Raw genomic sequence first — 24,513 nt, forward strand, 5'->3', positions numbered from 1 at the left:
TGCGTGTAACGTATTCTAATGTCCAGTAGTGTGTGTGTAATGTATTCTAATGTCCAGTAGTGTGTGTGTGTAACTTATTCTAATGTCCAGTAGTGTCTGTGTAACGCATTCTAATGTACAGTAGTGTCTGTGTAACGTATTCTAATGTACAGTAGTGTGTGTGTAATGTATTCTAATGTACAGTAGTGTGTGTGTGTAACGTATTCTAATGTCCAGTAGTGTGTGTGTAACGTATTCTAATGTACAGTAGTGTGTGTGTGTGTGTAACGTATTCTAATGTCCAGTAGTGTGTGTGTAACGTATTCTAATGTCCAGTAGTGTGTGTGTGTGTGTGTGTGTAACGTATTCTAATGTCCAGTAGTGTGTTTAACGTATTCTAATGTCCAGTAGTGTGTGTGTAACGTATTTTAATGTACAGTAGTGTGTGCGTGTAACGTATTCTAATGTCCAGTAGTGTGTGTGTAATGTATTCTAATGTCCAGTAGTGTGTGTGTGTAACTTATTCTAATGTCCAGTAGTGTGTGTGTATAACGTATTCTAATGTCCAGTAGTGTGTGTGTGTGTAACGTATTGTAATGTCCAGTAGTGTGTGTGTAATGTACTCTAATGTCCAGTAGTGTGTGTGTGTAACGTATTCTAATGTCCAGTAGTGTGTGTGTGTAACGTATTGTAATGTCCAGTAGTGTGTGTGTAACGTATTCTAATGTCCAGTAGTGTGTGTGTGTGTGTGTAACGTATTCTAATGTCCAGTAGTGTGTTTAACGTATTCTAATGTCCAGTAGTGTGTGTGTAACGTATTTTAATGTACAGTAGTGTGTGCGTGTAACGTATTCTAATGTCCAGTAGTGTGTGTGTAATGTATTCTAATGTCCAGTAGTGTGTGTGTGTAACTTATTCTAATGTCCAGTAGTGTGTGTGTATAACGTATTCTAATGTCCAGTAGTGTGTGTGTGTGTAACGTATTGTAATGTCCAGTAGTGGGTGTGTAATGTACTCTAATGTCCAGTAGTGTGTGTGTGTAACGTATTCTAATGTCCAGTAGTGTGTGTGTGTAACGTATTGTAATGTCCAGTAGTGTGTGTGTAATGTATTCTAATGTCCAGTAGTGTGTTTGTGTAACTTATTCTAATGTCCAGTAGTGTGTGTGTAATGTATTCTAATGTACAGCAGTGTGTGCGTGTAACATATTCTAATGTCCAGTAGTGTGTGCGTGTAACGTATTCTAATGTACAGTAGTGTGTGTGTGTAACGTATTCTAATGTACAGTAGTGTGTGTGTGTGTGTGTGTAACGTATCCTAATGTACAGAAGTGTGTGTGTGTAACGTATCCTAATGTACAGAAGTGTGTGTGTGTAACGTATCCTAATGTACAGTAGTGTGTGTGTGTAACGTATTCTAATGTACAGTAGTGTGTGTGTGTGTGTGTAACGTATCCTAATGTACAGAAGTGTGTGTGTGTTCAGATACAAGAGACTTACGAGGGGTACTTACAGGTTTCCCTTTCTCTCCAGCTGCTCCTCTATCTCCAGGATCACCAACAATACCCTGGTGAAACGCACACACGCACACACACACACACACACACACACACACACGCACACACACACACACACACACGCACGCACACACACACACACATTTATCAGTGAGTCACATCTCTGCAGTTACTGGCAACCATAAACTAAAATGGGGAATAAAACCGAACCGAAATATTTTGTTTTCATAGATCAGCCGGGTCCAATAAATAAAAACACTTTTGTGTCGTTGTGGTTAATATTCTGGGATGGCTACAGCAACCTAACACTCACTACTTGATATGAAAACCCTTGACACCAGACAGTTGCCCCCCCCCTCCCCCCCCACTCTCTTGCTGGAGTTGCAGTAATCCCCCCGACCCCCGCCCCCTCAGGCTTGCAAAGCCCCAGCGCAGGTACACACAGCTGTGTGTGGGGAGAGAAAACACGTTCCAGAACATAGCTGAACACCTCCGGGTCCTCTCTCCAGCACTCTCCATGATTCATCTGCAGTGTGAGTCAGAGACTGGGCTTCTGGGTGGGGGTGGGGGGCAGATATGCTGGATTTAGAAGTGTTTTAAGGGTGTTGCATGTCTTTAGAACAACAGAGGGGGATTGGGGAGGGCAGCTTGTTGTACCTGTGTTGCCCCCCTCCCACCCAGGCCTTGTCGTTCATACCTGCTTCCCCTGTGGCCCCAGGGGGCCCTCAGAACCTGGTCTCCCGTCCGCCCCCTGGAAAACAAGAGCATGCGCATGGTCAAGATAGTGTGAATCACATGTTCAGGGGGGAGGAGAAGAGCGGAGGGGGGAGAGGAGAGGAGAGCAGAGGAGAGGCAGGTGGAGAGAGGAGAGGAGAGGAGAGAGGAGAGGAGACTAGTTACCTTCACTCCCTGGTATCCAGGGATCCCTTCATATCCTGGTTCACCTCGCGCCCCCTTCAGGAAGACTCAGAGTTAGCTACATGCTGCAAATTATCTTCTGATTATTAAGGAGTCCGATTCTTTCTGCCATACCTACTGTTTGACTCCAGATTTATTGGTTCACATAATCAATCCAGTCAACAATCAATATTGATGTGATCAAGCAGAAACCGATCATTGTCACGGTTCAGGACTACCTACCACTTCTCCTTGCTCGCCGGTCAAACCCAAATCTCCAGGTGACCCCCGAACTCCCTGTATCATCACCAAGACAGCCATAAGAGATTGTGTCAGTCTGCTCTACAGCATGGGAACACAACACACCATAGTGGACAGAGCAGAGCTGGGGACACAACACACCATAGTGGAAAGAGCAGAGCTGGGGACACAACACACCATAGTGGACAGAGCAGAGCTGGGGACACAACACACCATAGTGCACAGAGCAGAGCTGGGGACACAACACACCATAGTGGACAGAGCAGAGCTGGGGACACAACACACCATAGTGGACAGAGCAGAGCTGGGGACACAACACACCATAGTGGACAGAGCAGAGCTGGGGACACAACACACCATAGTGGACAGAGCAGAGCTGGGGACACAACACACCATAGTGGACAGAGCAGAGCTGGGGACACAACACACCATAGTGGACAGAGCAGAGCTGGGGACACAACACACCATAGTGGACAGAGCAGAGCTGGGGACACAACACACCATAGTGGACAGAGCAGAGCTGGGGACACAACACACCATAGTGGACAGAGCAGAGCTGGGGACACAACACACCATAGTGGACAGAGCAGAGCTGGGGACACAACACACCATAGTGGACAGAGCAGAGCTGGGGACACAACACACCATAGTGGACAGAGCAGAGCTGGGGACACAACACACCATAGTGGACAGAGCAGAGCTGGGGACACAACACACCATAGTGGACAGAGCAGAGCTGGGGACACAACACACCATAGTGGACAGAGCAGAGCTGGGATGAAACCCGGGGGCATGAGAGACATAAAAGCAGAGGTTCAGACTCGATCCGAGATGTTTACCTTGAAGCCGCCCGCTCCCTGTAATCCCTCCAGACCTTTAGGACCCCTGTCGCCCTGAAACACAGCAGCTCGTTAACACCGCAGCTTGTTAACACGTCAGATCGTTAACACAGCAGCGCGTTAACATCTGCAGGGAGAATATGATCTGATTCTAATGTGTGTTTGATGAATTATAATCAGATTCCCATGAATGTTCCATAGGTTATGATCTGATTTTGATGAGTGTTCGGTGGATTATAATCTGATTTTAATGGGTGTTTGGTGGATTACCACTCGGCCTCGCAGTCCTCTCATTCCTTTATCTCCTCTGATCCCCTCCTCGCCCTGGAGGAGGGGGGGGGAAGATTTGGTTAATGACATTCTGATCTTCAAAGCTGACATGCAGATAGGAGGAGATAGAAGCACAGAGGAGACAGGAGGAAAGAGGAGGAGAGAAGAGAAGGGAGGAGAAGGGAGGAGGTGCATACAGACAGTGCAGGACAGGAGTGAGGATCAGGGAAGCTATGGGAAAGAGAGAAAGTGAGAAAGTGAGAAAGAGAGAAAGAGAGAAAGAGAGAAAGAGAGAGAAAGTGAGAAAGAGAGAAAGAGAGAAAGAGAGAAAGAGAGAGAGAGAGAGAAAGAGAAAGAGAGAGAGAGAGAAAGAGAGAGAAAGGGAGAAAGAGAAAGAGAGAAAGGGAGAAAGAGAGAGAAAGAGAGAGAAAGAGAGAGAAAGAGAGAGAAAGAGAGAGAAAGAAAGAGAGAGAAAGAGAGAGAAAGAGAGAAAGGGAGATGACACAGAAAGGAAAATAGAGGACTCAAAGGAAGGGCATAATAGAAAAGGAGCAGACATGAGAGCCATGCAGCCAGGAGCAGAGTGGAGGAGAGCAGGTCAGGACAGGTCTTACCTTAGGGCCTGTCTCTCCAACGTGACCATAGTCACCTGTGTTTCCCATGATGCCCTGCAACACAGATAGGACTAGGTCAGTGGATTAGTAAAAGAACAAACGAACAAATACACTGATAGTTGACGGAAACCTTTGAATTACAACCCCATCTACTAATATGACAGCAGTGACTAGTATAACACCAATGATTACATCCTTGGAGAGTTGCCTGGCAGGCTGTAAACTGCAGGTAAAATAATCAACTGTAAAGTAACAGAAATAAATTCCCTCCAGCAGAACCAGTCAGTGTCTGGCTGGCATGCAGCACTCTTGGCTAGTCTCTGCATCTGATTGATGGAATACGACAGTGGAGACACTAAAGCAATAGTTTTTACAAACTGTCAAATGTTTGGGTACCACAGCAAACTGCAGTCTGTGGATGGACTGTGGCTTAGGAGGCGGAATTTGAGTGAAGTCCCTGATGGATTCATGATTATCATAACATGTTCTGTAGCGGGCAGATGTTGAGAGAGGAACCTGATCTGAGCCCGGGTCCTCTGTGGGATCCTTCTGCCGTTAGCAAACAAGACCACAGTCAGGTGTCAGATGTGTGTTTAAGACCAACGATCCCATTAGTGGGAGACCAACCAGAGGGTGTTAGCCCTGGGAATAGGCTGCCAGCTGGTCTTCCAATGGAACAACCGTTCTGTTTTCACACATGTCGACTTCCCCCGCTAATATGGAGAAATGTGTTGGCCAACTGGCTGTTTCCCTCATCAACAAACACCCCAGAACAAGGCCAGGAGCTCTCGGCATCCGTTTATTTAACCATCTTCTTACCCAGAACCACTGTGTGCACAGTCAGCTCTATTAGGGACCTGCCCAGTTAGCTGTCCTGGGGCTAGCATGAGTTAGCTGTCCTGGGGCTAGCCTCAATTAGCTGGTCTGGGGCTAGCCTGAGTTATCTGTCTTGGGGCTAGCCTGAGTTAGCTGTCCTTGGGCTAGCCTGAGTTAGCTGTCCCGGGGCTAGCCTGAGTTTGCTGTCCTGGGGCTAGCCTGAGTTAGCTGTCCTGGGGCTAGCCTGAACTAACTGTCCCGGGGCTAGCCTGAGTTAGCTGTCCCGGGGCTAACCTGAGTTAGCTATCCTGGGGCTAGCCTCAGTTAGTTGGACTGGGACTAGCCTCAGTAAGCTATCCTGGGGCTAGCCTCAGTTCGCTGTCCTGGGGCTAGCCTCAGTTAGCTGGTCTGAAGCTAGCCTCCTTAGCTTGTTAGGGGTAGACTCAGGTAGACTGGACTGGGGCTAGCCTCAGTTAGCTTGTTAGGGGTAGACTCAGGTAGCTGGACTGAGGCTAGCCTCAGTTAGCTTGTCAGGGGTAGACTCAGGTAGCTGGACTGGGGCTAGACTCAGTTAGCTTGTTAGGGGTAGACTCAGGTAGCTGGACTGAAGCTAGCCTCCTTAGCTTGTTAGGGGTAGACTCAGGTAGTTTGGACTGGGGCTAGCCTCAGTTAGCTGGTCTGAAGCTAGCCTCCTTAGCTTGTTAGGGGTAGACTCAGGTAGCTGGACTGGGGCTAGCCTCAGTTAGCTTGTTAGGGGTAGACTCAGGTAGCTGGACTGGGGCTAGCCTCAGTTAGCTGGTCTGGGGCTTTCTTCACTTATTCTACTGGGGACTATGTTTCCTTCAGCTGGGCTAGGGTTATGGTATATGGGGAGACACAGAGGGTGGGAGGGAGAGAGTCAGAGAAAGATTGAGGCAAACAGCAAGGGAGGCAGGTATTGTGAGAGAGAGGAGAGAGAGCCAGAGAGAGGAGAGAGGGGGGTGATAGAGGGAGATAGGAGAGAGAGAGAGAGAGAGAGAGAGAGAGAGAGAGGGGAGAGAGAGAGGAGAGATAGAGAGAGATGGGGAGAGAGAGAGAGAGAGAGAGAGCACGAGAGAGAGAGAGAGAGAGAGAGAGAGAGAGAGAGAGAGAGAGAGAGAGAGAGAGAGAGAGAGAGAGAGCGAGAGGGGGGAGTCAGCCAGGGACCACCCAGTGCCTCAGAGGAGACATCCATCTCTGTGCCCCAGGAAACCCCCTGCTTGGCCGGCAGCGGGGGTGGCCATAAACCCGTTCTGCCCTGAGATAGGCTGCCTGGCTGGGGGCACGGTTTAACTGAGTCACACAATGCAGATGTTCACTCCAACAGCATGCAGCCGTGCATCACTCACTGTCTGTGTGCGTCTGGAGAGCTCCTGAGTGTGTGTGTGTGGTTGTGTAAGCGTGTGTGCAAGTGTGTGTCGGCGTTTGTTAGTACATTAGTGTGTGGATACGGGGTGTGCCTTTTTGCGCATGAATGTGCATGTAAGTGTCTGTGCACACGTGAAATGTGTGCTGACGTGAACGAGGCAAGTTTCCACCCTGAGAACCCAACTCTGAAAGGGCACGATGCATGCCCAGCCAAGCCAGCAACTCATTTCTCATGAACGAGACAAGCCTCTGTCCTAAAACACACTACGACCCACATGTTTCCCTTCTCTGGGTCGTGTTTAAAATGCATTGCGTTGCGCTTCAACATACCGCCGAGAATTGGAGCTACATCAAAGAGCTAAATTAGTCATAACTCTCAACTGGAAATAATCATGTCTCAGGCCTCAGGGGTGCACAGTCAGATATATAGACGTGTAATGAGATCCTCATGCTGTTTGTTGTCCTCTTTAATGATGCTGTTGAGACAACATTGTTGACCTTTGCGCAGAACGGCCCTGCCTTTTGACCTGTCCCAAACCCTCCACAGCCTTTCTGCAATGAAGACTTTTGTTCTCGTTAGAGCTAAGCTAATGATTTTCTGATTCTGATTCTGATTTTCACAACATGGCAATGAAACACAAAGATAAATCCTGACTAGAATGGAATAGAATAAAATAGAGAAAGGTTCTAAGAAAACTGGAATCAGAAAGACCCTTCCATGGAACCTTGAGTTTCGAAGCCAACTGTGAGTTTTTAGTAAGTAAATATGTGATTCCTTGGCTAAACTCAGGCTCTCCAGGTGGAGACGCCTGACTGTGAGAGATCATATCATTCCACATCAGAATGATCCTTCAGTCCAGGAATCTCTCTTGAAACAAGTACAGAAGGTCTGTTATCACCTCTGTTATCACTCCCGGTTCACCTCAGGTGATCCTTATCTCTCAGGATTGATGTTCCTGTCCTGTCAGGAGGTTGCCTGTGTACACCAATGCTACGTGTCTAGCTCCTAGCTCTGTTGCCGACCCGTCACGTTCAAAACAGAGAAAAACAAAATTCATAGAACAATTCAAAACAAATGTTTCAAATTTGACATGAAACACAAACGTTACTTTGTTCCAGAAACACTAGAAAATGTGTTTCTGTTTATTGATGCACCTTTTGACGTGATCCAGGGAGGAGAGGGGAACCCCACTAACTTTGACTTGTTTTCCAGAAGCAGAAAATCTGCAGCGAGCCAGCCTGGGTTTTCCTACAGTACGTCATCACCCACAGCTCCATGACTGCAGCATGTTCTGTGTGCATGTTCTCTCTCTACCTCTCCCTCTTGCTCTCTCCGTCTCTTTATCTCTCCCTCCCTCTCTCTCTCTTTCTTTCTCCCTCCCTCCCTCCCTCTCTATTTCTCTCTCTTTCCCTCTGTCCCTTCATCTGTGCTGCAGATTTTTGTCACCCCGCTTAGTTTTAAGCTCAGCATATGAATATCAGGCCTGAGTCAACAGGGACCAATGATAATTTCACAGACTGTAAGACTGTAATCCAATATCCATCCTGAACAACACAGTAGTGAGATGGAGCTCTTACCCAGTTCCCCAGTTTTCCTGGCTCTCCAGTGTTGCCTGGGAGACCTCTGTGGCCCTGTGGATTGACAGCAGACAGGAAGTCAGTCTCTAATTACAGGAAGTTAACTTCAATATCCAGGAAGTTAGCTTTAACATACAGGTAGTTATCGTGAACATACAGAATGGTAGCTTCATCAGGCAGCTTCAACAAATAGGTCAGCATGAACACAGGTTTAGTTTTATTCACCTTTGATCCTGAAGGTCCCTGGATACCTGGCCGGCCATTCATACACTTACAGGTGGCTCTGCCTGCGGTCAGCCCAATCTCTGCATAGCCCCCACACTGTCAGGAGAAGGGAGAGGGAGGGAGGGAGGGAGGGAGGGAGGGAGGGAGGGAGGGAGGGAGGGAAAAAGAGAGAGAGAGAGAGAGAGAGAGAGAGAGAGAGAGAGAGAGAGAGAGAGAGAGAGAGAGAGAGAGAGAGAGAGAGAGAGAGAGAAATGTAGTATGATGGAGGGAAGCAAAGTTGTGAAAGGGGGAAACCAGGATGGTTGGTTGTGTGTGTTGGTGTGTGTGTATCACATTTCAGTGTTGGGGTAGGAGTATGACAGGGATGAGGATGGATGAGGATGGGTGAGGATGGATGAGGATGGGTGAGGATGGATGAGGATGGATGAGGATGGATGAGGATGGGTGAGGATGGATGAGGATGGTTAAAGATGGATATGAGTATGAATGAGGATGGGTTGAAACTCACCACGCTGGAGAGCTCACAGCAGCCCTCTGAGTAGGCCTGCTCCGGGTCACATGACACATCCATCTGCTGGAGGTCCACCTGGGAACACCACAACACATCACACCCAGTCTCCTGGATCTCTAATGAACCTCCAGTCTAATGAACCTCCAGTCTAATATACCTCCAGTCTCCTGAACCTCCAGTCAAATGAACCTCCAATCAACTGAACCTCCAGTCTCCTGAACCTCCAGTCTCCTGAACCTCCAGTCTAATGAACCTCCAGTCTCCTGAACCTCCAGTCTAATGAACCTCCAGTCTCCTGAACCTCCAGTCTCCTGAACCTCCAGTCTCCTGAACCTCCAGTCTAATGAACCTCCAGTCTCCTGAACCTCCAGTCTAATGAACCTCCAGTCTCCTGAACCTCCAGTCTAATGAACCTCCAGTCTCCTGAACCTCCAGTCTCCTGAACCTCCAGTCTAATGATCTAATGAACCTTCAGTAGTTTACTAAAGGACTTTGAGGTAGGAGTTTAGGTGGGACTTTTTCTTGGGTATCAATCTGCTGTTGTATTGAAAGCCTACTGAGTAATGTCCCCCCCACTGGACAGCTCAGAGCTCCATGAACTCAAATGGATGAAATACAACAAAAATACAATCCTTAATGACCAGGGGCATCTGTGTCGAAGGGTCTCCTTGAATGAATAAGAGACTAAAGACAGTGCCGTCTGTAGGAAGATGGTGCAGGACACCCACCGACGCAGAGCGTTGTCCGGCTGCCCGCTTCACGATGGACGTGAAGCCCTGGCGTATGACAGGCCTGGGTTCGTCGATGGCCTCCACGCTGACCTCCTGGCAGTCCACCAGCAAGCGCACCTCCCCGCCCTTCACGCTCAGCGCCAGCTTGTGCCATTCGCCGTCGAAGAGCTTCTCCACGCCGCGGAACGTGCGCAGCATCTGGCTCGCCTGCGGCCCGCTGTAGAAGAAGTCCAGGGAGCGCGTGTCGCCGTGGAAGCGCAGGCCCACCTGTTCCCGCCCCTGGGGGTCGCTGACCTGCCACAGGTTCCAGGAGCGCTTGGCCGCGTCCTGGGTGACCTTGAAGGTGGCGATGATGGAGTAGTCTGAGGGTAGGCCGTCCGGGAGGAAGTCACTGGGATGCAACAGCCAAGGGACAGTTAGTATGACAGATTTAGTTGATTCATGTTTGTCAAAGCTCCTCTAAGATATAGGCTTGGTTTACACTACCATTTTATGAGACTCCAAAAGGCTATATAAGGTATGACTTCATGTAGTATCTTCTAGTGTTTTCATCTGTTTATGTGTTTGTGTATCCGGCATGGTGTTTCTGCTCGGCCACTTCCCTTCTTCATGCTGACTGAATGTAAAGAGATTCTAAACACTGGTACAAAACATTCACATGCAACTCACACATACTAGGTTTGCCTGGCGTGTTGGGAAACGAAACGCTGAAAGTATCAGTGCTTACACTTCGGCCCCTGCATGGGGCTGACTCCATGTTGTCAGTCTGGGATTATTCCCAATAGCTTTTAGTGGTTAAAAACCAGAAGGCTCCTGAGAGCCACTCTGGTTGGAAAGATCAGCTCACTCATTCTAGAGTTAACGTCTTCAATAACAATGAATGTGTTCCATGGCAACTCCCTCCCCCGCAGTCCCCAGTGGCCTTCTGTCAAGACAAACCCTCCTTGTTCTCCTGCTCAGGGTTCCACTTTGACACTGAAGTTGATCTCTCTTTGTTTCCATGATTTGTGTTATTTGATTTAGAGTGCCTTACGCTCCCCCCTCTCTCCCCCACACACACACACACAGTGTAAATAAACAATGTACAGTACTATAGTTGAGGCAGAGAGAGGGTTGAGGGAGTCCAAGCTGGCAGAGACACAGAGAGGAGACCAAACTGAAGTGACAGCCTACTGCTAACCCCTGCCTCCCAGGAGTCTATGGGACACATGCAACGTGCTGTAAACAGAAACAAACACAGCCTCCACAGGCATCCACGGGCTTCGTCTATGATCCCAGTGTGTTGGGACGATGAAAGAATTTCCATGATAAATGTCATAACGATTCATCCACATTTACACACAAACACACAGATGTCTAATTACTGAAGCAGAGTACAAGGTATGCCACTGAGAAAAAGGGTTCTTTTGCACAGAAGGGTAAAACAAATGTTTAAAATAAACTAAACAATGCCCCCACCCCCCCCCCCCCCCCACCCCCCCCCACACACACACACACACATACACAAACACATGCACGTACACACACATACCAAAATACCCGCCCACCCATGACCTTTCCAACCGGAGTGGCTCTCAGAAGATTTCTGGTGACGTCTGAATACTCAGCGGTGAGCAGACAGGAGCCCGGAAGGTTCCACAAAGAAGTAGGAATCAAGTCTGATTGTTATGAAAGAGGGCATAATTACAATGGAGGGAGAAGTTCTTGGCTGGGTACCGTGACATTGTGGAAGGCTTGGTAGGTTACTGGCTACACACTGATTAAACCACTGGCCTTGGTACAACCCATTGCCATCAAATACAGTTAAACACGATTATTCATCCTCACTGAAGAATAAGGACGTTGTTTGGGAGTTTGGCTTTGCCATATTATGAGGAAATCTGATTCTGAATTACCAAAGTTATTTTTGGTACATTTGGTTTCTACACCATTCTGGACCCAAATGGCACTCCAGACTAGCCATGCTATGCTTCAGGGTACTGAGGACAATCATGATTGGCACAACACACATTTGATTCGTCCCCCCTGACGGCCCAGCGGTGCACCGCCCCCGGTACCTCATGGACTTGCGTAGGTGGATGGCGGGGTTGACACGGTAAGCCACAGCATCAGCTTCAGAGCCGTTCACCCTCTTCACTCCTCTGGACTCAGACACCCGCAACTCCTCCAGCAGGTCGAAACCTTACCCCACACACAGCACAATCAGATGCACATACAGGGCTACCTTACCCCCCGTACCCCATCAGTACATGAGTAAAGCACTCAAATCTCCTGTTTGTCAGGTCCAGTTGAAAGAAAGTGGAAAAGGTTGTGAAATCAAACGTATCCTTAATGAAATGAAAGACATGGTACATTGGGTCATTGGTGTTATTGGTGTTCAGGGGCACCAGGAGAATCAGGGCTTCCTGTCATGTGACTTCCGGCTGTCGAGCTCTGACAGGCTGACGGGAGGGACGTTTACTGTGACATCACAGTGACATCAGCTTCTGAGAGGGCCTGGGAAGATGATGTCACTGTCTATACAGGAAGTAGCCTCCAGACTAGTGAGGGATCATTGAGAAGGCTTTCTGAGTCAGCCCTGCCTCTTCAGGCCACGTGCTGCCATCTGCTGGTCATGCTGAAGTATAACACTGAATATTTTGAACACTAATTTGAACGAGGTACCTGGTAAAATGTGGCATTAAAAAGAGCAGCACATTTGAACAATTATTGCAATAAACGTTTACAGGCGGAACTTAAACTTGAGCAATAAACAAAGCTGAAACTATGTTTAAACGTTAAACTTCCATGTGAAAACTAAACGCGCTAGAACTTACTTGGCAATTCTTGGCATGTTGTCAATCCGAAGATGGCGAGGAAGACTGGTAAAAGCAGCATCTCCTTCAAGGCTGGCATCTTTCTAAACGTAGCTGTCAAGGGTTATATATGCCTGCCGAACCGTAGAAACATTCTGTCACATTCTAACCTAAGCTTCATTGAACAAATTGAAAAGTTAATGAAGAGATCTTTAAAAAAATTATATATATATATATATATATATATATATATATAGTATTTAAAAATATTTAAATCTGAAAAAGTACATTACAAATGATATTCATAGTATCAAAATGTTTGCAATAATTCAACAAAGGAACATATAATTATAAATCAGTGAAATGAAGTGCAACGTATAGGCTACAGCTGCCACGTAGATTAGTTTATTGCTAATTGAGAACGTGCCTGAGACTGTACATAAGTCAAATGTTAAGGTTTCCCTTATTTATGAAGGATAATAATCATTAGAAATCCTAAATTATGTAGATTATTACATAAAATAGCCTACATCGCACCACATCAATGATCAGAGTTCCGAATCAGAAACGCATATTACCTTTAAATCATTGCAATTCAATACAAATCGTCAGTCTTAATGAATAAAATAAAAAAGATCAACAAAAGACTGATAAATGCCTTAATAGCTATGAGTTAGACTTAATATAAAGTATGAAGAGTAGTCACAGTTCACTTGATCAAATGACTGAGAGAGATCTCAACTGAGCACCTTACAGGAGGACGCTGCACTTTAACTTTCATCACAAACACCCTACCACACAAAATCACATTTCTATTTCATAATCCATCGTAAAATGTAATGACTCCCGTGTTCAGGACGAAGAAACTGTTGAAAATGCAACTCACATATTCCTGAAAAGAGGCCCTGAGGTGGACTGGAGACGGCTTGGTTCCCGCTCCTGCAGTGACGATGTATCCTGTTCTAAAGCTGCATCCCCAGGCCGCTACTGGAACACAGGACCATTCAGCCAGGAAGCGCTGGGAGACTCTGCCCCCGGTGCTCCACTCAACCCTGGGCTCCAGCGGACCTCCTCCAGCCCCCTCAGAGGCGTTACCTCCAGGTGCTGACCTACCGCAGGCCTGACAAGAGCTTACGACTAGACCTGACTCCGCCAGTCAGGTGTAAACGAGGTGAGTGTCTACGTTTATTGAGAGAAAGCGTAGTTCTTCAATTGTTCATTTAGGCCAAGGGGGCGTTTTAAAAGCTCCCACCTTGACCCAAACAACGGGTCGAAAACGGACAAAACAATTACTTTTCATAATGTTACTTAGGTCTAGTTTTATTTCAAATGTAGGTAGGATTTGTTGCATTTGTCCTCAGGGCTTACAATCCAACGTTTATCCACGGTTTTCCTTCTAATGTAGAGAAGCGAGCGTTTTCCCTGGGAACTGGGGGCTGAGAGAGGGATGCAGTATGTCGCGGCTAGGTACGAGATGATGTGCAAACATGCCTGCTCAGGGCACCACAGACACAGAATGTCATCCTCCCTGAATGTATGGAGGGAAGTACGATATACAGTCAAAGAAAGTAAAAAATCATATTGAATGTGTCAAATGACTTGATGAACTCGTTATTTAAACCTGGAATTTCATATTTTACCTATCTATTTCATCTCAGCATACAATGTAACTGTGTGCATTTGAAACACTAAACTTTCTGATGCTTCTTGACTCCTTAACCTATCTATCTCTATTCGTCTCAGAATCCACACACACACACACGCACACACTCACTCACCCAATGTCAAAACAAAATACAAACAGACTTATACATTCAGGTCCAAATAAGATACCTGTACACACACACTAACAAACAAGACACACACGTACTGTAACACAACTGCGTACTCAGCACAAAGAACAGTCCGTGCTGTGTTCATAAGAGCTTTCTGCAAGCAGATTTATTACAAAAAAGTTACAGTAATCCGTTCCACTCCAGCAAAATGAACAAAACACTGACATGGACGCTCTACAGAATGTCTACCAAAGGCTGAGAGGGCTACCTGTCCAATCAATGGAGCACATTGCTGTCAGGTGACCCAAACTATACAGGAAGTGCAGGTCTGCTAAGGAAGAACTGGACGATGAAGCCTAGATTATAGTCAGGAGTTTTCTGCGTGAGCTCTCATAAACAGTTGTAGGTTTTCTTTGACATGATTTGAGCAGTGTTTACTATGTTGAGTTTAGTATGTGGTGCATATTGCCCAGTTCAAGCATGATGGCAGTAGATACAGTATATCATCATTGCACTTTAAATAGATAAGATAGTAGAGGACTCAGCAGTCAGCATACAGACGCCACTACAGTACATTCAGTAACTCTCAGAGCTGTCCAGACCAAACCTCACCATTCATTAGTGTGTAAAAAAAGGTTAGTTTCCCATACATTGTACAGTCTTCTCCATTGTATTTTTTTTCTCTTTTGTTCTTATGAACCTATCCAGGTTTGTCATCAACAAAATGAAATAAAATAATAATAATAGTAATTTTGACATTATTCACATGAAATTAAATACATTAAGACAAATACACAAGGGCCAAAGGACATTCCATTCTCACGTCATATTAAACCATTTCTTCTCGCGGACATATTTTACATCTTCATAACACTTTTAAATAATAATAATAATCAGCACGTTAGCAGTCTCTAGTGTCCGTCTGTGTGTCTGGAACACGTCACTGTGTCCGCAGAGCGCCAACCCTTCCAGGCTTCCGTAGTTGCAGTTCTCAGACTGGGTTGTAGTTCCCCAACTTCCTGACTATCTCTTGGAGCTCTTGGCCAGTTTGCTGGGGGTGGTCTTCCTCTGGGGTGTGGGGATCTTGGAGGGCTTGCCCCCGTGTTGCCGGGAGGCGGAGCGGGGCGTGGCCCGGGGGGCGTCGCCCACCGTCTCCGACGTGTCGGAGCACACCGATTGGATGTCGGAGATGTCGAAGTCGGACGCGTCGCTCCCCCTCCGGCTGCTTCCTCGGCTGCCAGCCTTACTTCCTGGTCGGCTGTGGAGCTTCCTGTGGTCGCCTGAGGGATCACAGACAGGACGGTTTAGTCACAAGACTAAAACTACATGGAACATCCGTTCAGCTACTGGTGACATGGCTAGTGGCTGGGCTGCGTTGGTAGAGCAGTAGTCCAGCAGGGATGCTCACCTAAGGCCTGTGATCTGGCCTTCATCACAGCAGCGTTGATCAGGGAGCCCTCCTCACCCGACTGGAAGCTCTTGCCCGACAGGTAACCAGGGAGTCGGAGCTTGCTGCCAGCTATGGGCGTGCTCTGAGGAACAGGCAGGTTAGGGGTTACAGACGGAGCTTGCTGCCAGCTATGGGCGTGCTCTGAGGAACAGGCAGGTTAGGGGTTACAGACGGAACGGTGGAAACGTCTCGGCTTGAGGCCGCGCCTTGACAGCCCTCTTATTTCCCAGTTCAGACGTGAACAGAAACGTCACAAAATGGAAAGTCACACAAAAAGAGCAATCCCGTTCGAGTTTACTGACAGATCAGTCGACACCTTGTCGTGTGTCGTTTCCTGCTAGCCAACAATCCAACCTAAAGTGCTGGAGAATGAGATCCATTCACCCCCAAGCACTTGATTTGTAAAGGGTTAATATGTCAACACTAAGGTGAATCCTTACTGTGAGTGAGAGATTCCACATGCGACAGAGTAGAAGAGATCCCAGTGTTACAGTAGAGAACCAGTGCCAGACAGTTATATTGGTCAGTCAGAGAGTGAGACGGGTACACAGTCAAAGGGTCAGAGAGTGAGACAGTGACACATTCAAAGAGTTAGAGAGTGAGACATGTACACAGTCAAATAGTGAGAGAGTGAGACACGTACACAGTCAAAGAGTGAGACAGACTCAAACCACAGAGTTAGTACGAGTTAGTCCTTAAACACTTTGAATACAGAACCCCAACAGAAATCCATGTCAACAGTGCATCTGTTCAGGACACTGTTGCTGATTTGGGTTGGGGGGTGCAGTGTGAGGCAGAGGTAGTTAGGCCAGGGTCACAGAGCTGTCTCACGCAGCAGTCAGGCACAATACCTCTGAAGACGAGCCTTGGCTGTCAAACGAGTCGGAGGATTTAAGAGGAGTGGAGGGCTTGCTGTTTGCCAGCCAGGGTTTATCATAATTGCGGGTGTGCTTGTGTTGGGAGGTCTGAGGAGCAATGACACATCGACACACACGGGTTCAGGTGAAGAAATCAAAAGGTTGCTAAGGGAGTATGAGCAGGGGTAGAAAAAATAACAACACGGGTGAACTACGTCAAACTATGTCAGTCATGATAACATGGAAAGGGACTCAAACAGGTCAAGGACAGACTATGATATGGTTGGGATCAATGGAAACAGTGATAAGCATACATACAGCACACAGCTATGAGGAATTCCAGCAATCAGGAACCTCCTTTATGCACTATTTGTATGCTTCTTGGATAAAAACGTGTGCTAAATGAATGGAACGTTGCGTGTATAATGTCGTGTCCTCTGGGTTAGGAGCCGGGAGATGTGCATGCGCGGCCCTCGTCCTACCTTGGGTGTGCTGGGCTGAGTGTGCATGCGCGGCCCTCGTCCTACCTTGGGTGTGCTGGGCTGGGTGTGCACTGGGATGGGCGGAGCCGGACAGCTGTGACTGGAGTTCGACCTATTGGGCGAAGCGGCCCGGGACGAGGGTCGCGACCTCCGACCCCTGTAGCGGAAGCTGGCCATGACCTGGGTGGTGCCTTCCGGGAGGATGAACTTCTCTCTCAGCTCCATGTTGGTCCTCCCTTTAGCTGGCGAAGAGAAGGTGCGACACACACGTTAGACTGTCCCGCTGGGGTACGACTTCAGCTTCGTGGACCCAGATTACACCTCCTCAGAGCTGAGGAGCTCTGGAAACTTCTAATCTCCGTTGGAGGTTTAATCTACGGCGTTATCTGCGTCCAGGAAGTTTCCCTCGTATGAGAGCTGATAACTAGGCGGTGATAAGAGAGGATTGTGATTGGTGAGATGAAGCTCAGTCATTTCAGAAGAGAAAAGACCGTCTGGAATGAAAACATGTTGTTGGTGATTTTGCTTACAATTTAGGATTGTAATACTCGGCGAAAAAATGTGGATGGCACAATAACATGCAGTTTTACACACACACACACACACACACACTCAGCGGCTCTCATTGGAAAAGCCCTCTTAGTAGCTTCAGTTCAACTATCTAACCCTAACTCATACCAGCAAATGCCTTTATTTACACTACAATGTTCCCAATTGCCTCACTCTGTCCAAATGAAACAAGCAAGATAAAAATATAGATTTCCACTAACGAAACTAATAAAATACCGAAGTCTTGTTTGTGTTCTTTTGCCTACTGGGAACACAACTGTTAGCATCCCATGCTATCAGGCTAGACAGTGTAAGCACAGACTCTAGAAACCAGATAACCCCACTAAAACCCTGTCAGAGCAAACTGCCAGACAGCATAATGGCAGAGAGGGAGGCTCTGCTGAGAGGGTAGACTCAGACCGAGAGAGAGAGAGACAGAGAGACAGAGAGAGAGGCAGAGAGAGAGGCAGAGAGACATGTAGGGACTGCGCTACAGTAGCTAGCCAAGTAGCAAGGTAGCTGGTTGAGAGAGATAGCCACAGCAGGTGAACCAAGAGCCACCACAGCATGCATGGTGCCTACACAGGGCAGTGTGAGCGGGGCAAACACCTGAGGGGCACACACACACACACACATGAAAACACGCACGGAGATGCAGACACACATACCACTGGGTTCATGGAGCAAGGTGAGAAAGTGTGAGATTTGCCAACCTAGAGGAGACTGAGTAATTGAGGAGTTTGATTCCGAGCGTAACATTTTACTCCCGTGGTGATGCACTGGAGAGAAACCACACAGGATTGTCGTCATCACAGAGGAGGAAGCAGGAGGATCGGCAGAAAATAGACATACGTCGACAGGAAATACAAATACATAGAAAGGAAATACATACACAGGAAATAGAAATACATGGACAGGAAATATATATACAGAGACAAAAAATAGAACAGGCACAAAACAAGTCCAAGCGTTCAGAACCCGGCCCACAAGGAAGCAAGACAATAGGATCGCCTTGGCAACACACACACAGGCACGCAAACACTTTGGTAACACACGCTCTCCTCTTGGAAACGTGAAGACATGTTTGTCATGTTGCTGAATGCTACTCATGTCGGTCTGGACGGCCTGTCAGTCAGTCGTTTGCCCCGCCCCCCTCCCGTCCAACCCCCCCTCCCCCCCCTCACCTCGGCAGGGATCGTTCTTCACCAGGAACTCGTCCAGGGCCATCCAGCCTCCGCCCACCCGCACCATCACCGTGCTCCGCAGGATCCGGACCAGGCGAAGCTGCTGGGAGTCTCCGAACTGCAGGGGGAGGGAGGGGGAGAGGCGGGGGTGAGGCGGGGGCAGAATCAGGACAGGAGCGCGGGTTACACCACCGCTGGTCGACGCTGAGCAACACAGGAGGAAACCAGATGCTGGGATGTGCTGATGGTTAAATGTTAAATGTCTGTATGTTTTTGTATTTATGTGGAAGTGATATAACAACTGGGCAGTGTATTTCCGAGAATAAACTTGCGACAAAACTGTTTGTTTTTTCTGGGAGTAAACTGGTTTTGTTTTGGTGTTGCTCAGCTAAACCAACAGATTGTGACAAAACAACAACAACTACATTGATGTTTCATTCTCAAAACAACAAATATGGAGGTCAATCCAACTGGTTAGTCCTTCTCCCAATCAGAAGGTGTGTTCATGCATCTGAGCACTGGCTCAGCCAATAAGGGTGCGATCGGTAGAGAAAGTGTCATTTGATTTAATTAATCAGGATTTAGTGTGTTGGCTTTTCCACAAACCCTTAGTGGTCAGAAAAGCTTGTCTGCTGCTGAAGCCTTGAGGAGAAGGACTCAGGTAAATCATGTAAGGTTACAGAAGCACATGATCTGCAACTTCATCCATCACAGAGAAATGCAGTGTATTTATTTACCTCCAGTACCAGGAAGTGATGTCATTTCGATGTGTTTGGTACTATAATACGACACACACACACACACACACACAGTCATGACAGTGAACCAAGCACTGCACTGCAGTGTGAGTTTTCCACCTCCAGAGGTCCCTCTAGTACAGCGCTTGGACTCTGAACGTGGAGATTATGTGAGAATGTACTTTCCTGACACACCAAAACAGGGGCCTTCAAGCAGATGGCTGTTCTTAAAGCCAGTGCATCTTAGCATGAATACAGCTTCACAGTGAGCCTGTCTGACGTGCTTCAGATGAAGGGTGGGGCCTCTTAGCGAGCCAGATGCAGAGCCAGTCACCCAGTTGGATTCGGCCATGGTATGAACAACACAACACTCACGACAACATCACAACGATGACAAAAAACAAACATGCGTCCTGTCAGATACGATGCTTCTACGTTGTAACACAGTAAAACCAGACAGAACTACACACAGACAGACAGCAGGCTCCTGCACACCATCACAAGTGAGCAGGTGCACGTTCTAGCACTATGGACAAATCAGCATACAGTACTCTTAGAGGATGCATTGACAGGGATGCGGAACCAAGGCAGCTAAGCTCCAATGAGACACTTAGAAACAGCATGGGGATGGGGCTTATCTTCTCACTAGCCAATCACAGTGTAACACTTAAACATGACGTCACATCGACACTCCAATAACTGGGTGCCTCCAGAACAATCTCACTTTAATCCAAACTTTCCAACTAGATGATTCCCATAATGAACAAATGCCACTGGGTGAATTGTGTGATCAAGTACATTTAAAAAGTGATGAATTTAGAAAAATAAAGTAAACAAAATGAATAAAATAAGAAGAAGAATCTTGAGTTAAAGTACAAAGGAGTCATAACAAACATCTGAGGAGTAACTATTTACCAGAATACAGCCTTCCAAAACGGCAACGTGTAGATGAGGGGTAAGGTTCTGACTGTCCCTGTTTGCTATATTGTCATCCGTCACTAAGGAGTCATGTAAGCAGTGTACCTGACCAAACTGTCAAAAGAATGGGTTCAGTTGATATGGAGCAAAGCAATACAAAACGGTGCACACAGTAACCAAAGCAGGTTTCCCCACTATGCCCCTGGTCATCCGCCTACGTTTCCCCATCATTTCCCCCAGACACACTTTATCTCATTTGTTAAAAGCAGGTGACCCAGTATGAGTTATGAATCCTGGATAGCGACATGCACTGTCCCAAGGCATTTTTAAAACAAAGTTGAAAAAAATAGAACTACAGGCTGGATGACTACAAGCGGTAAGTACATCCTGACATTAATAGATGGCCCGGCTTGGAAAACAAGGTTAGTTAATAATGTTATGTTGAACCAAAGACATGTCAGCCATAGTTGAGTGGAGTCATTCCTGGGATACTGCCATGGTGAAGCAGCGAACAAGCACACAGAAAGCGTTATACTCCAAACTGCCCGACAGGTGAATTAATGGACCCATACAGTAAACATACTCGAATGACACTGAGGGTATTAAAACCCAAATCCTTTGAAACTCAAAAGCAGATTAGTTCATTTGTGTGTTCTAGTCAGAGACCAAGTGTTAACCGGGGAATCCCTGTAGTTAAGTGTAGACCCAGAAGGATCTAAAATAATTCCTCTGTGCTCTGGGAATTCGACTTCTGAGTTCCAGGCTGATAGACTCTGCCGTGGCTGTAGTCAGAGCCAGCGTTACTAAACACACAAGACTGATCATGTAAGAGGAGGGCTATTCTAAGACACCAGGTTGGATTAGGACAACAACCAGACCAGAGAAGAAAGGGGGAGGTTTATATGTACCTGGTTTCCGAGGTAGAACTGGTAGAGACGGAGGAAGGAACAATGAGAAAGCACATGTTAGTCCCTCTGACCTTGTCTGCGAGGCACACCTCTCCAGCCAAGTCATGACATTTCTAAACGTGTTCAAAAAGGTGGACCACAGCTAGATGTCACGTCTTAAGGACGTCATGAAACAGCAGAGTCAAGAGAACCAGGACGTAGGGAGATTTAAACGTACCCGATATTTGTTGGCACCAATTTGCTCAACCTGGAATCGTTTAGGACATTTGCATTTCGCTACTTGACGTGTCACCTGGAATAATAACAATGATACAAAATGAGCAATATGTTCCTTTGGTAAGCATGGTTTGTTGACGTGTGGAGCACCAGTATTCAAGGAGGTCAGCTGTAACTGACCTCGTCTTCAATCTTGTCTGCGTCGGTCAGGGGCTTGTAGGCGTCTTTGTTTGGGTGCAGAGCAGCCACAAACTCATAATAGTCGATGTAGCCGTCTCCGTCACGGTCAAAGATGTCCGCCACCGCACTCATCTCCAGGCGGCTCGTAGGGAATTCTGGGAAATGGAGTACAACACAGTAATGATCTCACTGGATGAGAGGATGCCCTCTGATATACCCACTATCCTACACTACACTCACTGCTGGTGTCACCTGTCACATGTCCTGTAACATACTGACTGGTAGTGTCCCCTGTCACCTGTGCTGTGACATACTCACTGGATGAGAGGATGCCCTCTATGAACTCCTGCCTGGTGACCTTGCCGTCCTGGTCCTTGTCGATGCGCCTAAAGAAGTCCATGACCCGGGACTTCTTGTGGTTCATCCAGCGCATGTAGCGCTTACGCCACACGTCAAAGTCAAAGTTGGCAAACTCCTTCAACTGGAACACAGACACACAGGATCAGAGGCAGGAAGACACTTCACACTGGGGAAAACTAACTACCTGGTAAGACGTTGAAAAGGTTTGAAAAAGCTTAGTCTATTGATGGTCTGTAGGCATTAAGATCATTTACACAGTGATACCCTGACAAGGTGTTGCATATTACCGTAGAAAATCCAACTCCAACTATGTTTTATAATGTGTCTGTGTGTCTTATGAGGATTTCCAAAGTTTGTAAACTTCCTGTTGTTTGTGTAAACTTCCTGGTGCGTGTGTAAACTTCCTGGTGCGTGTGTAAACTTCCTGGTGCGTGTGTAAACTTCCTGGCGCGTGTGTAAACTTCCTGGTGCGTGTGTAAACTTCCTGGTGTGTGTGTGTAAACTTCCTGGTGTGTGTGTAAACTTCCTGGTACGTGTGTGCACTACCTCCTCCAGGCGGTCCAGGGCGTCGTTGAGTTTCCTCCGCCGGTCCAGCGCCAGCAGCCACACCTGCTGCCACCTGCTGACCAGGAGGTTGACCTGCGGGTTCTTGGTCTCGATGGGGGACTGCGTGGCCGACTGGTACAGGGCCTGGGTAGGGGAGCGCTTTCCTGTGGACGGCACAACCAGCACTCTGTTGAATACTGTCGACTTCCAATAAACAGGCATACATGAAAGCGGTCTTAAAGTAGACACACGCTCTTGCGGGGTCAAAACAAGAACAGATTTGGCTGTATCTATAAAGACAAAGACTCAGGTATGAGATGTAGAATATGTATGTTTCTGCAAGAAGGAAAGACTGAATGAATCCAAGTTGGGAGTTGGCAGTAGAGACCTTTGCTGAAAAGATACTGTATATAGTTATCGCTACACTTACTGAGAGAAAATCCTATTAAAGTCTTGCTTAGTCATGTCCCTCCATTGTAACTCTGTACAGAGAACAGAGGTGATGTCATGTATGATGTCACCAGTGATGTTGTTAATGCCTCCCAGACAGAGAGGAACAGGAAGCTGACTCATCAGATCCCAGCACCTCGTTAGCCTGAGCTCAGCTCATACCGGAGGTGCGTTTGATTCATGTCAAAATGAGCACTCTGCGACTGTGTCATTGGTGGGTAGTTAAATGCAGCTGGCATAGAAGCCAAAATAGAACCAATCTTTGTTCAATCCTGCTCTACTACCCCTGAGGTTTACCCATCCCCAAAATAGACTACAATTGGAGTTGAAAGGGTTTGAGAACGGTTCCATACTTGCGGTTTTTCCTTTCTCCAGGACGGGGATGTGAGACTGGCCCTGGGGCTCCGGTTTCCTCTTGTGGGTCTTGGTGATCTTGTCCACGTCCGGCTGCTTCTGGGTCATCTCCTCCATGAAGGTCTGCAGGAGGACAGGCAGGGCCAGGGGTGAGACTCCGACCGCAAGACACTGGTCTGACCCAAAGACCTGTTCCCCTATCCTTCTCTTCTCCCTTCCACCCTCCTCCACAGCATGGGTCACTGACAAAGGCACCCCTCCCTCCCCCCTTCTCTCCCTCCCTCCCCCCCCTCTATCCCGTACCTGGTGCTGGGCGATGAGGGCCTTGACCTGCTCTATCTCCTGGGGCAGCGGCTCAGTGTCCTGCAGCTCCAGGCTGCTGTGGGCCCACTGCAGCCAGGCCAGCAGGCCCTCCAGGAGCTCCTGCACGGCCCGCAGCTCCGACAGAGCCCCCGCCATGCGCTGCTGGTGCTGCCTGGCCCACGCCTGCACCTGCACGCCGCAACAACAACAACAACAACAATCAACAGCATCCACATCAACAACAATTAACAACATCCACATCATCTGTCATCCTCAACAACATCATCATCATCATCATTATCGTCAAGAACAACGTCAATAACAACATCATCATCAACAACAATTAGTCGCAGTCATCAATATACGTAAGATGAAACAGTTCCTGTGCATGGACTGAGGGGTAGGTTTGGTACATGCACACACACTCTCACACACACACACACACACACACACTCCTCCCCAGAGGTCAGCTGACCTCTTCGAAGCGTGCTTTGATGATGGTGTTCCAGTGCTTGATGGTGGTGATGGAGTCTGGGTGACAGATGGTCAAGATGGCTTCCCCCATGCTGGTGGCTTTGTTGAGCTCCGCTCCCTTCTCCTCCTGCTTCTTCATGAAGTCCTGTTGACACACAAACACACACAAATTGCCTGTTAGCACATGAACATTCACAAGCAACACCGTGCATTCAAGAATCAGCTTTGGCTGCCAGCCTGTCCTTTCTCTCCAAGTTCAACTGGAAATAAATCACATCTATGATGAAGAATTAACCAACATCCCGGAGAAGCTACATCCAATTCTATGAGATCATTCCTGTTTTGAAGAAGA

General features: G+C 47.5%; 2 protein-coding genes across 2 annotated transcripts in view; both read right to left on the reverse strand.

Annotated features, from left to right (window-relative positions):
- zmp:0000000760 (collagen alpha-1(IX) chain) overlaps window positions 1-13,331 on the reverse strand; it is a 30,617-nt gene extending 17,286 nt beyond the window's left edge. Inside the window, exons 1-14 of the mRNA XM_067237111.1 lie at window positions 13,305-13,331; window positions 12,440-12,552; window positions 11,681-11,804; window positions 9,621-10,014; window positions 8,890-8,967; window positions 8,382-8,477; window positions 8,157-8,210; window positions 4,377-4,430; window positions 3,763-3,816; window positions 3,493-3,546; window positions 2,636-2,689; window positions 2,396-2,449; window positions 2,193-2,246; window positions 1,492-1,545 (exon numbers count right to left, since the gene is read on the reverse strand). Of these exons, the coding sequence (XP_067093212.1) occupies window positions 1,492-1,545; window positions 2,193-2,246; window positions 2,396-2,449; window positions 2,636-2,689; window positions 3,493-3,546; window positions 3,763-3,816; window positions 4,377-4,430; window positions 8,157-8,210; window positions 8,382-8,477; window positions 8,890-8,967; window positions 9,621-10,014; window positions 11,681-11,804; window positions 12,440-12,518 (1,203 nt within the window). The 5' untranslated portion in view covers window positions 12,519-12,552; window positions 13,305-13,331. The remainder of the gene's footprint in view (window positions 1-1,491; window positions 1,546-2,192; window positions 2,247-2,395; window positions 2,450-2,635; window positions 2,690-3,492; window positions 3,547-3,762; window positions 3,817-4,376; window positions 4,431-8,156; window positions 8,211-8,381; window positions 8,478-8,889; window positions 8,968-9,620; window positions 10,015-11,680; window positions 11,805-12,439; window positions 12,553-13,304) is intronic.
- Window positions 13,332-14,329: 998 nt separating this feature from the next.
- dst (dystonin) overlaps window positions 14,330-24,513 on the reverse strand; it is a 141,118-nt gene continuing 130,934 nt past the window's right edge. The window contains 14 exon segments of the mRNA XM_067235813.1: window positions 14,330-15,473; window positions 15,602-15,725; window positions 16,495-16,608; window positions 17,028-17,224; window positions 18,245-18,310; window positions 18,716-18,833; window positions 21,279-21,296; window positions 21,496-21,570; window positions 21,675-21,829; window positions 21,993-22,155; window positions 22,581-22,744; window positions 23,384-23,507; window positions 23,688-23,876; window positions 24,163-24,306. Of these exon segments, the coding sequence (XP_067091914.1) occupies window positions 15,217-15,473; window positions 15,602-15,725; window positions 16,495-16,608; window positions 17,028-17,224; window positions 18,245-18,310; window positions 18,716-18,833; window positions 21,279-21,296; window positions 21,496-21,570; window positions 21,675-21,829; window positions 21,993-22,155; window positions 22,581-22,744; window positions 23,384-23,507; window positions 23,688-23,876; window positions 24,163-24,306 (1,908 nt within the window). The 3' untranslated portion in view covers window positions 14,330-15,216.

The sequence above is a fragment of the Osmerus mordax genome, chromosome 5 (genome assembly GCF_038355195.1).
Source record: "Osmerus mordax isolate fOsmMor3 chromosome 5, fOsmMor3.pri, whole genome shotgun sequence".
Lineage (NCBI taxonomy): Eukaryota > Metazoa > Chordata > Actinopteri > Osmeriformes > Osmeridae > Osmerus > Osmerus mordax.